Source organism: Sus scrofa, chromosome 3, assembly GCF_054392235.1.
Source record: "Sus scrofa isolate SSC_HxYL_T2T_F1_AM1 chromosome 3, Sscrofa_HxYL_maternal_Yorkshire_Landrace_v2.0, whole genome shotgun sequence".
In the NCBI taxonomy this organism is placed as follows: Eukaryota; Metazoa; Chordata; class Mammalia; order Artiodactyla; family Suidae; genus Sus; species Sus scrofa.
Window position 1 is genome coordinate 56,012,682 of NC_139385.1, and position 12,739 is coordinate 56,025,420.

At 35.5% G+C, this 12,739-nt stretch overlaps 1 protein-coding gene across 1 annotated transcript in view; it reads right to left on the reverse strand.

Annotated features, from left to right (window-relative positions):
- ZC3H6 (zinc finger CCCH-type containing 6) overlaps positions 1–12,739 on the reverse strand; it is a 62,735-nt gene that overhangs the window by 11,218 nt on the left and 38,778 nt on the right. The window contains exons 4-7 of the mRNA XM_021087025.2: positions 12,239–12,515; positions 8,638–8,771; positions 5,522–5,638; positions 4,683–4,794 (exon numbers count right to left, since the gene is read on the reverse strand). Coding sequence (XP_020942684.1) covers positions 4,683–4,794; positions 5,522–5,638; positions 8,638–8,771; positions 12,239–12,515 — 640 coding nt within the window. The remainder of the gene's footprint in view (positions 1–4,682; positions 4,795–5,521; positions 5,639–8,637; positions 8,772–12,238; positions 12,516–12,739) is intronic.

A 12,739-nucleotide genomic window follows, 5' to 3' on the forward strand; every position in this document is an offset into this window, starting at 1 on the left:
GATGCCATGACCTGTGATGTAGGTCGCAGATGCGGCTTGGATCTGGTGTTGCTGTGGCTGTGGTGTAGGCCAGCAGCTATGGCTCTGATTGGACCCATAGCCTGGTAACCTCCATATGCTGCAGGTGTGACCCTAAAAAGACAAAAAAAAAAAAAAAAGATTAAATATTTTAATTACACAACAAAACATTCAAAAAAATTTTAAAGTTTCCCTTACTCTATTAAAACTATGAAATGTTTTGAAGAAAAAATGTATACCATAATAGTTTAATTATGTAAAGTCTATTACTTTACACAATAAGATATTATACAGAGCAGGTAAATTTTTGCAGCAAGAGCTTATACCTATGAAGAAAATAAAGGTGGCTGATATGTCATGTTGAAGACAAATATCCCAATAAAGAAAACCACAAGTTAATCTTGTAGACAAACTTATAAAGAAGATATTAAATCTAGAAGTATAGTGAAAAATATACCATTTTCAGGTGGTGTATGTTCAGGGAATTTCTGGGTGGTTTTAGGAAATTTATTACTGTAATCATCACATTGATAAGGTCAAGAGAGAAAAATAATATGATCAACTTAGAAGATATAAAAGGCAACTGAGGAGTTCCCGTTGTGGCTCAGCGTGTTATGAACCCAACTAGTGTCCATGAGGATGCAGGTTCCATCCCCGGCCTCGCTCAGTGGGTTAAGGATCTGGCATTGCTGCAACCTTTGGCGTAGGGCGGCTACAGCCCAGCCTGGGAACTTCTATATACTGTGGGTGTGGCCCCAGAAAGACAAAAGACAAGGAAAAAAACAAGACGACTGATAAAATTCCAAACTCTTTTTTAATTTAAAAACTCTCAGTAAAATAAGGATATATTTACTTAACCTGATTTTTTAAAAAATCTATCTTAAAATTATTGCCACAAGTCAAAGCAAGAAGGCATTATCTTTGAAACATGTATTATACTGCCAGAATGACTATTTAACATTTTTTCTGGAAATGAAGCCACTACAACTGAAATTAAATGAGCTATAAATGTCATGAAAGAAGTAAAATTGTCACTATTTACAGATGACATGACTATGGGGAAAAATATAAGAATAGACAAATCTTTCAGAAACAGTTCAATAAGGTGTCTAGTTTCTAAAGGAGTATGTCAAATCTGAAAAAGAAATTTCTTCTTGAATAAGGTTAATTCATTATAATATTTTGATAAAGAAGGTAGGAGTATTTGCCCTAGTAAATATAAAACATTATAGAGAGGAAACTAGCACCATGTCTAATAGTGGCATAGAAACAGGACTGTGTACACAGGAAAATTTAGGATCTGGTGAAGGTGAAATTTTTCACCTATGAAGAAGAGACAATGAGTTAACCATCTGGAAAAAATTAAATGCTTACTGCACATCATATATTAAAATAAAATTCATATGAATAAAGATGTAAATGTTAATTTAAAATAGTCTTCACAAGCATAGCTGGATCACATTTGTATAAAACATTTTATGTAAAAATATACACACATAAATAGATCCACTTACACGCATATACCTTAGCATAGAAAAAGTCTGAAAGACTTCATGCCAAACTATTATCATAGTTATCCCTGAAATGTGAGATTACTTAGATTAAAAAGAAAGTTAGGAGTTCCCGTCGTGGCGCAGTGGTTAACGAATCCGACTAGGAACCATGAGGTTGCGGGTTAGGTCCCTGCCCTTGCTCAGTGGGTTAACGATCCCGCGTTGCCGTGAGCTGTGGTGTAGGTTGCAGACGCGGCTCGGATCCCGCGTTGCTGTGGCTCTGGCGTAGGCCGGTGGCTACAGCTCCGATTCAACCCCTAGCCTGGGAACTTCCATATGCCGCGGGAGCGGCCCAAGAAATAGCAACAACAACAACAAAAGACAAAAAAAAAAAAAAAAAAAAAAAAGTTAGTTTGAAAATTATCTAACATATACCAAAAGAAGAAAGAATAATAAATGAGCTCCCTCATGCTGGCCACATAGGTTCAACAACTGTTACCATTTGGTTCAAAAATTTTTACCATTTTTACCAATTTTTATACCACTCCTAATACTCTCTTCAGTACTCTCCCTCCAAACACTGGAGAGATGTGTTTCATCTGTAAACATTACCATATTTATTTCAAACATATAAGGAATATTCTTCTTAGCAATCAAAATCTTATCATTAATCTGAAAAATTAATGCATTAATTTCACCTAATAACCTGTCAATATACAAATTTTCCAGACTGTTTTCAAAAAATGTCTTTTTATAATTGATTTATTCAGATCCAAACATGATCCACAAATTGCATCTAGTTGACATCTCTCTCAAGTTTCCGTTACTGAGCTCTATAAATTCCCTTCCCTTTTTATTACTGTATCATTTGTTAATTTAAATATTTGTCATAGGTGGTAATGAAATACTTCCTATTGCATCATATCAAGAGGCATTTAGTGCCTGGTTGTTATAGTGATTAAGTTGGTCCAGGTGTTATCAGTTCAATCCATCAATTACAAAGTTTCTGATCAATCTTTCACCTAATGATTTTAGCAGCCATCAGTAATCACTGCCCAGAACCATTGATTCATCAGGCTTTGCAAATGGTAGGACTGCTAGGGTAAAGGGTGATTCATGTATGATTTTGCCAGACACTGCCAAGTTCTCCTCCATGAGGGTACAGCTTTTTTTTTTTTTTTTTTTTTTTACATTTCAAAGAGCGAATTTATTTTGAAATACGAATATTTACAAATATGTTGGACACTAGACCATTCAAAACTATTTAAATTTATGATACAATATACTGAATGTGAGCCTTGTATCAGGCTGGGGTACACCATTTTGAATTCTCACCAACAAGGTCTGAGTGTATCTCTCTTTTTTTTTTTCTTTTTAAGGAAATTCTTAGGCTAGGGGTCGAATTGAAGCTGCAGCTGCCGGCCTACGCCACAGCCACTGCAACACTGGATCCAAGCTGCATCTGCAACCTACACCACAGCTTGCAGCAAAGCCGGATCCAGGTAAGGGATGGAACCTGCATCCTCAGGGACACCATGTTGGGTTCTTAATCTGCTGAGCCACACTCCTGAGTGTACCTGTTTTTAACAGCCTTGCCAATAAACTTTGCTGCCACATTTTTGGGTGTTGGGGAGGGGCCGTGGAGTTTTGCAAATCTGATAGCTACAAATGGTATCTTAGCATAGATTAAATTACATTTCTCTTATTATGAACAGAACTGAGTATCTTGTCATGTTTTAGAGCCATTTGTATTTCTCTTTCTGTAAATTATCTGTATCTCTTGATCCATTTTTCATCTCAATTTTTAGAAACTCATAGATTAAGGCTGTTACCTCTTTGTAAGTGATATAAGTTACAAACAATTTTCCCATTTTATTATTTATCTTTTACATTGTTTATGTCAGTGTTTTGTTATACAAATTTTTTAAAAATTTTATGAAAATTTTCAATGTTTTCCCTTTATTGCCTCTGGATTTTAAGTCATACTTGGGAAGTTTTCTCTTTTCCAGGCATATAGAGGAATCCATTTATGTATTTTCTCCAGTACTTCTATGATTTCATTGTTTATACTCAGACCTATAAAAATAAGAATTTTTCATTTTCTTTTCTTTTTACCCTTTTAAAAAATTAGTCTAGACTATTTAAAAATGTATCTTGAAAAATAAATGTAAGGTTAAAGGATCCAGCATTGCTGTGAGCTGTGGTGAAGACTGCAGACACAGCTTGAATCTGCCAATGCTGTGGCTGTGGTGTACACCAGCAGCTGCAACTCTGATTAGACTTCTAGCCTGGGAACTTCCATATGCCTCAGGTGCAGCCCTTAAAGAAACAAAAAAAAAAGAAAGAAAGAAAGAAAAAAAAAGAAAGAAAAATAAATGTAAGACTCTACCAAATATCACAGTGTGCTGGCATGGCAGAAGAATAATCAAAGCAAAGCAACAGACATGAGGGCAATGAGATCCATGGAGCCAAACAAAAAGTCTATAACAAAACATATACATAAATATTTCATCTGTGATAAAGATGGAGTTTCAAATCAGTGGGGAAGAGCTTCATTAGTCATAGATGGTAGTGAATAACCAGCTGGATATTCTGGGTGGTGGGGAGTGGGGATCAACATGAAAAGATGTGTGTGTGTGTGTGTGTGTTCGTGTGTGTAAACATATGTGGAGAAAGAGAGCGAGATCACGTATAATGAAATACCATATGGATAGAGGCAGGAATACAATTTAAACACATAGATTTCCAAAGAGAGACATAGGGAAGAGTATACAGTGTTTATCACTGGTGGTAAGATTTGACAAGACTGATTTCATAATCTTCAACAAAGATAATTTGTTGCTCATGAACCTAAGTAAATAATAAAGCCACAGAAATAAATATTTTGCCAACTACTCCTTCAGGAACCATAGTCTCTTGAAATACTTATAATCTGAGTATATTAAATATAAAAGACCTTTATTTCAAAGATTTTTTTCCAAAGGGAATTTATTTCATTTTCCTAAAAAAAACCCCAAAAAACTCAGTTTGCCCTTTTGAAGTATAAAGGCTAACTAGTCCTAGTTTATATACTGTGTTATCTTAAATTTAAAACCAAACTAGGCTTTCTAGGTTGTAGATGATGCTTGAAAACCTCAATATTTTGGTTAACATGATTTTGATAAAGGATATTATGCATATATATGCAGTTCTCTCCTTTGGTACAATATCCTTGTAAATAAAATTTGCAGATCTCTTTTCTTTTCTCCAATTCTGCATCATGATCAAATTTACATTGATCTCCCTGTTCACAAAAAATAAAAGAACAAAAAGTAGAAAGGAAGAGAAAAAAAAGAAGCCATTGAACTGAATTTTCACTGCGGTGTTTCATGGTAGAACTACCGTCACATCTCCAGCTTTTTTTTTTTATTACTCAATGAATTTATTACATTTATAGTTGTACAATGATAATCACAATCCAATTTTATAGGATTTCTATCCCACAACCCCATCTCCAGTCTTTAAATAATGAACTAATAATAATTCAAATGATCCCTTAAAATTCTATGCCAGGATAGTGGAGGTGGCTTTGTGCAGAGAGGCAGCATAGTGACCATGACATCAGAGGGCACTGCTGGGTTCCACCAGCGCTCATTACTTCTGGCTAAGCTACTCTGGGGACTTAACTAACCTCCTGGCCTGGCCGTGTTTAAAACGGGGATAATAACAGTAACCACATTTCACTGTGTCACTGTAAAGATTAAAACATTCAATATTAGTAATCTACTTTGAACAGGATTTGGCATACAGTCAACATTATGTCTCTGTTAAATAAAATCTAATTTCAGCAAGTTATATTATTGTCCCAGAATATAACTGAGTTCTGCATTTCACACAAGATACATTTTGAAGAACCAGTTTTAATTCAACAATATGAGAAACGAAAAAACGAATCACCTTCCAAAAATGACTTTAAATTTTAAAAATTATTTTGGAAGTTAAAATGATTTACGATCCCCTTATAAATTTACCTTAATACATCTCCCTTCCAGAAAGTATTTACAGATTTGTTTTCCTTTATGTTCCACTGTGTGCTGATTAATAAATTCCTGAGTCATAACCTTCCATTTTTTCCCTGGTTTGCTGTACTGCAAGAGAAAAAAAAAATTTCAACGTAACAAGTAAAGTATTAAATATGTATTAAAATTTATAGTCAAATGGATCTAGAAAGCAATACACACTGATTATTAAAAGTGGAGAAGTCTGGACATCCTGAGGCTACTGATTTATTTGGAAAGAGAGATGTTTCTAGGAAACTGCTTACTGCTACCCGTATTTGCAAAGAAACTTATTTCTAATTTAATAAGGACACATAATTACATTTTTCAAAACAAAATTAAAAAAGCTTGAAAACTAACAATACTATTCAGTTTTGGCAAAGGTATAATAAAATATGCGGTAGTTCCTGTCTTGGCTTGTTGGAAACAAATCCGACTAGCATCCCTGGCCTTGCTCAGTGGGTTAAAGATCTGGTGTTTCTGTGAGCTGTGGTCACAGACGTGGCTCAGATCCTGTGTTGCTGTGGCTGTGGTGTAGGCTGGCAGCTACAGCTCCAATGTGACCCCTAGCCTGGGAACCTCCATATGCCGAAGGTGCAGCCCTATAAAACAATAAAATAAATATAATAAAATATGCACTCCATGTACTGTTGACAGAAGACAAAATATCCATACTGTGTATACTTTTCAGGATTATTCTGAAGGAATTATCAGGAAGGCCCACAAAAATTTATTTACAAAAACAACTACTGCATAATTATCAACAAGTAAAACAAACAACCCCCCAATAGAGAAATACTCTATACATCCCAAACAAAGCACATTATGATACATTTAGGTGGTAGAATATTATACAGTCATTAAAAAATCATGGGATGGAAAGATAATTTGAGGACCTAAGAAATGTCTTACCAAGTGAAAAAGTGATCCCAGTTTATAAATATAAAACAAGAAAAAAGGACTAAAAAGAATATACCCTTATCTTTAACAGTGTATGTCTCTAGATGGCGCTCTAAACAATTATAGATTGTTTTCATGTGTGGTTATTTTGTACTTTCTTTAGGAAAAAAGGAAGATGTAACTTTTAACTTTTAAAAAATTAAGAAAAGGTAGTATATGGTAAAAACTCACAGTCCTACTTGCTTTCCTTAGTTATTTTCCCCAGTCCCCTATTCAACTTTTGCTACAAGTATTAAGAAGGATGAGTGACAAGAGAGTATCATGCTTAGTCACACTAAAGATTTCCATTCGTGAGCTCTGTAAAACAGCATTGTTTTTCAAGCACCTAGCATGCACAGTGCCTGGCACACAGTAGGAGCTTAGTTACTATTTGCTCTTCTGATTTGATATCAGTTTTCCATTTCCCCTCAATTTGCTATAAGATGGAGGGCAAAGCACAATTTACTGAAAATAGGAAACTGCCTCATAACAAACCCTTGAGACAACAGATGGCTAAACTTAAACCTGATCCTCAGTGCTCACAACTGATGAAATATACATTATCCTATAAAAATTCAGAAAAAAAGTACCACGAAGAATACCAGGAAAACAGATAATCTTAGAGGTTCTTTTTAAAAATATGTACATATACTCATATTGGTCCAGGAAAACACAGTGAACTGTAAACAACTAAAATGTCAGTGATTGACACAGCCATTAAGAGTTAATTGAATACTATAATCTTATAAATTTAGCAAATTGAAGCCCAGAGATAGGCAGTAACTTGTTCAAAACCATTCTTGCTTAGAAGCTAATTTTTTTTCACATATAGGATTTAAGTATTGGATATAGAAGAAAGCTTACTTAGAAGCCATTCATATTAAACCAACTATAATGGAAAAAAAATCATTAAAAAATTTTTTTAAGAAGCCCCCCCTAAAAAAAAGAAACCATTCATATTAATTTGGTCTGGTGAAAGCAGTACATTCTAGATGTTTACAGGTGTCTAGAAAGATGGACAAGCATGTTATAATCACCCAAAAAGTCTAAGCTTGTTTCCAAAGCTGCTATTCCATGGAACAGGGAGTTAAGAATGAATATAAGTAGGTGTGTGGGAAAAAGAGAGTTCATAGTCAAGTAAATTTTGAAAATAATAGATTGAACAAAGCAAAACAGGATTCTTTATGCCACACCTGTTCACAGGCTTTAAATCATTAATGCTGACTGAAAATCCCCAAAAGTAAAGCAGTGTGTGCTGGGTTTCACAAATTTATTTGGGCCTGAACTTCTTTTTTTAGGTCACACCTGTTAACAACTCCCTAAACAGTATAAGAAGAAGTACATATTAAGACATCTTTGTTCATTCATATCTTTAAACCCAGAGATAAGAAAACTGGGCATTTTCCAATTATATTATTATCCCTTTTCTATCAATCAAGATTTCGGCTTTTTTTCCCCCTTTTTTGGTTGCCTTGCGGCTTATGGAATTTAGATCCAAGCCGCAGTTATGACCAAAGCCACAGCTGCAGCAACGACAGATCCTTAACCCACTGTGCCTGGCAGGGGATAGAACCTGTGACCCAGCGCTCCCAAGACGCCAACGATCCCACTGCATCACAGTGGGAACTCCAAGATTGCAGCTTTTAATGATCCACCTTTGCTCTGTATAATTCAATTAAATTTCTACTAGAACAATGGCAGAATACAGAAACTGCGCCATTCTAATCCAAAGTCACTACAAGGTTGAAATGTACTTGTTTTAGAGTTTGGTTCAATTCAACACTTATGTATTCAATATCTAGTATACACATGGTTCATGAATTCATCTTTCCAACCATTTATATCTCCTTTCTTCTCTTTCAATGATTTCAACTCTAATAAGTAATTAGAATTCTAATTACTTTTAATTAGAGCTTCAACTCTAATAAGTAAGTGAGATGCTTTCAAACATCACCTAATCCTGCAACTGTATCCTAGTATCCTAACTAATATAAACAATACTTCTTTTTTGGGAATTCACTATACTCATTTGATCTAAACTGGAAAATTTTCATTTACTAGGAAAGCAGCATTAAAAGCACAATGCTTTCTTTGCAGCCAAATAAGAGATGGAAATGCTCCTATCCTCATTATATGTAAATTCTCAGTACCTCTTGAAAGTCATCTGTTCCTGAAAACACATTAGGCCCCTTATTGGTCCTTCCTCCACGGTCTTTGCGTTTGATTTTCTTCGGCAAACCACGTCCACGAGCAACATTAAAACTTTTAACCCTATGTTCAATACCTAAAAAAGTTAAAATATACTTCAGATATTTTTTAAAAAAAGGCGCAGCCGTCAATCTACCAGTTCATAGGGAATAACACATTTTAATAAGTCTCTAATGTACCATGCAGTCTTTTTTTCCCCTCCAGATTCAATGGGAAAAAAAAATCTTTACAGTTTACTTTGTGGGTACTGCTTATTTCTTCGTTTCTTACGGGATGTTAACAACATAAGGAAGACAAGAAACAAGGATATACATGGCTGGAGAAGTCAAAACTAGTCAATCTTTTCAATTTTCCTTAGAACAAGCTGTTAACAAGGTTTTCTCTTTTTAACAGAATTAAATATTACAGTCATCTCTAAGGAAGACACTTTGAGTATTAGTGATTAATTTGCAGCATACTGAGTTTCCTTTGATAATTTTGAGTAGATTTCACATATATTTCTAAGTAAAATTTACACTTGTCTTTAACTTCAGAAAAACTTGATATTTAAAAGTATCTAGGATGGAGTTCCCATCGTGGCGCAGTGGTTAACAAATCCGACTAGGAACCATGAGGTTGCGGGTTCGGTCCCTGCCCTTGCTCAGTGGGTTAACGATCCCGCGTTGCCGTGAGCTGTGGTGTAGGTTGCAGACGCGGCTCGGATCCCGAGTTGCTGTGGCTCTGGCGTAGGCCGGTGGCTACAGCTCTGATGAGACCCCTAGCCTAGGAACCTCCATATGCCGCGGGAGCGGCCCAAGAAATAGCTAAAAAGACCAAAAAAAAAAAAAAAAAGTGTCTAGGAGTTCCTGTCATGGCTCAGCAGTAACGAGCCCGACTAGTATCCATGAGGATGTGGGTTTGATCCCTGGCGGGTGGGGCCCTTAAAAAAAAAATTATCTAAAAAGATACATAGGAGTTCCCATCGTGGCACAGGGGTTAACGAATTTGACTAGGAACCATGACGTTGCAGGTTCGATCCCTGGCCTTGCTCAGTGGGTTAAGGATCCGGCATTGCCATAAGCTGTGGTGTGGGTAGCAGATGAGGCTTGGATTCCATGTTGCTGTGGCTCTGGCTTAGGCCAGTGGCTACGGCTCCGATTAGACCCCTAGCCTGGGAATCTCCATATGCCGCAGGAGCGGCCCTAGAAAAGGCAAAAAGATAAATAAATAAATAAATTAATTAATTAATTAATTAAATAAAACAAAACAAAAAGATATGCAAATTATAAAAAGTATGTATTAGGGCAGTTAAGTTACAATACAAAATGATTTCTCATTTTACCAAAGTCATATTGAACTAATAAGTTTTCTAATGATCTTAAACATACAAAGCCAATAAATATACAAAAAAAATGTTTCACTTCATTAAAAGAAATCAAAGAAATTAAAAAATTTAAAATAACACACCATTTTCACCTCAAAGAATTATGCTGGTAGGGAAGTTGAGGAAGTGGCATTTTCACACACTAGCAGGGCTGTTATAATTGCTACATCACCTTTTTGGATATCAACTTGGTATGTGGATCAAAAATCTTCAAATGTGGCTATGTCTTTTGACTCAATTCTACATTTCAGCATTTATTCTTAAGAAAAAAATGTTTGCTGAGAAAAGATTTGTATAAACATTCGGGGTTAATCACAGAATTTTTTTTTAAAAACCAGGTGCAAATTAAATCTCAAATAATTACTATAAAACAAGTGTAACAGAGTTCCCATTGTGGCTCAGTGTAGTCACATTGCCTCAAGCTGTGGTGTAGGTCGCAGACATGGCTCGGACCTGGTGTTGCTGTGGCTGTGGTGTAGGCCGGCACAGCTACAGCTCCGATTTGATCCCCTAGCCTGGGAACTTCCATATGCCACACCAGCAGATCTAAAAAAAAGAAAAAAAATTTACCAAACAAACCTAACCATTATTAGACAAGTTATGGCATATCTGTTTAATTCAATAGAATGTAGGCCTTAAAATCTACTCATTAACCTAAGAATAACTGAGATACAATTCACAGTTAAGGGAAAAATACAAGTTACAACAGTATATAGTTGTTTGTTAAAAATAATTGTCAAGGAGTTCCCGTTGTGGCTCAGTGGTAACAAACCCAACTAGTAGCCATGAGGATGTGGGTTCAATCCCTGGCCTTGCTCAGTGGGTTAAGGATCTAGTGTTGCTGTGAGCTGTGGTGTAGGTCACAGATGCGGCTTGGATCCCACGTTGCTGTGTGGCTTCGATGTAGGCCGGCAGCTGTAGCTCCACTTAGACTCCTAGACTGGGAAATTCCATATGCCACAAGTACAGCCCAAAAAGCCAAAAAAAAAAAAAAAAAGTCAAAAAATTCTAGAAGAATGTACACCAAAAATATTAATAGTAATTGTCTCTGGGTGTACAGATTCAAACTGTTTTCATCTTATCTTAGATTTCTGCTGAGTTACCTTTTCTACACATAAAAATATATATGACCATATATTACTTTCATAACTCAGGGGGAAAAAATGAAATTCAAAATAAAATGCAATACTCAATTCTTTCACCGAACAAACAGAAAGAGTTTGAAAGGAAAACCCCAGGTGGGAAGGGAAGAACACGGCCTCTGAATTCTCCTTATTTCCCAAGTGGAATGATCTCTGACAGCACCCCGTCTAGACTCCAGGAACAACTTACTAATTACAATAGCATATGCATAGACAAATTCCTTTCTCTTTAGTTCAACAAGACCTAGATTCACATTTTTCAAAGAAATTTTTCTAGGAAATCAAGAAAAAAAAAAGCCATGCAAATAACCAGATTTATTCATAAATGATTCCTTTTTTCAATAATAATTAAAGAATAGTTACATAGGGTCTGGGTGCTCACTACTTCACCTCAGCCTCATCTTGCTCCAGTTTTCCTGAAGCGGACGTATTGACTTAACAATTCTCAAGGCTGACCCATAACTTCTATGCCCACTTGCCCTGGTCTCTCTGGGGACGATGTGCCTCAATGCAGCAGATGAATGGGTGATCACTCCAGAAGTTTCTTTAGATTATGTTCTTATTTCTGATCTTGAAGAATATCTATGGTCCTGAGTACATTTACATAACAAAGATGATGGCTATATTTTAAGGCCTAATTAAAAGGATAGCTTCCCGGAATTCTGTCCCTACAGGTCTAAAATATAAAGTAATACAGAGTAACAGATACAAATGAAAAAGGTAAGTTATTTTCTTCAGTGTACTGATACCACATAGCAGGGAGGTTTTGAAAAAACATAACAGGAAAGTAGTTTTACATTTTTATACACTTTAAAAATATTAGGAAATCTTTTAAATTCAAATATTAAGCTATCATGCAGACTAAAATATTTGTAGGTCTTTGTCCTCCAGGTGTATAAATAAGTAAAAACAAATTCAGGAACCACAAGAACAAGCTGATCATGAGAAAAGGCCAAGAAATTTAAGTTTTTACTTCATAGCTACCTGTTTTAATAAGGTTCTTATATTCAAAAACAGATTTGACAATTTCAAACTTACCTTGCTGAATTCCTTTCAATCTTTGTTTTTTCCCTGGTTCTTTCGAAAATGATGATCCTAAAGCAGTATTTGAGGTTTCTTTAGCTTGCCTGTATTGTTTCAGCTGACTGGCAAAATCCTCCTCTGTTTCCTGACTGTAGTTACCAAAGTTGTCATCACTGTAGTTACCAAAGTTGTCATCACTGTAGGTACTGTATTCATCATATTCTTTACTTTTAAATTTTCTGTTATGTTGACTCTTCTTTGATGTCATGTAGCTTCCTGATATATGTCCATGCTAAGTGAAAATGAGCAAGCATTATCAAGACTTTTCAGTTATACATAGGAATTGATAGTAACACAGGACATCTTTCCCCCATAAAGTCTGGAGAAAGAAGGGGAAGACAGTGGTTACTTCTGCCTCTTGGTTAGAACTTACCGATGGCACTATTTAAAACAAAGTTCAAAAAGCTAAATGCTACTCTGATGTTATTAAACATTATAATGGTCATAGATCCTTGC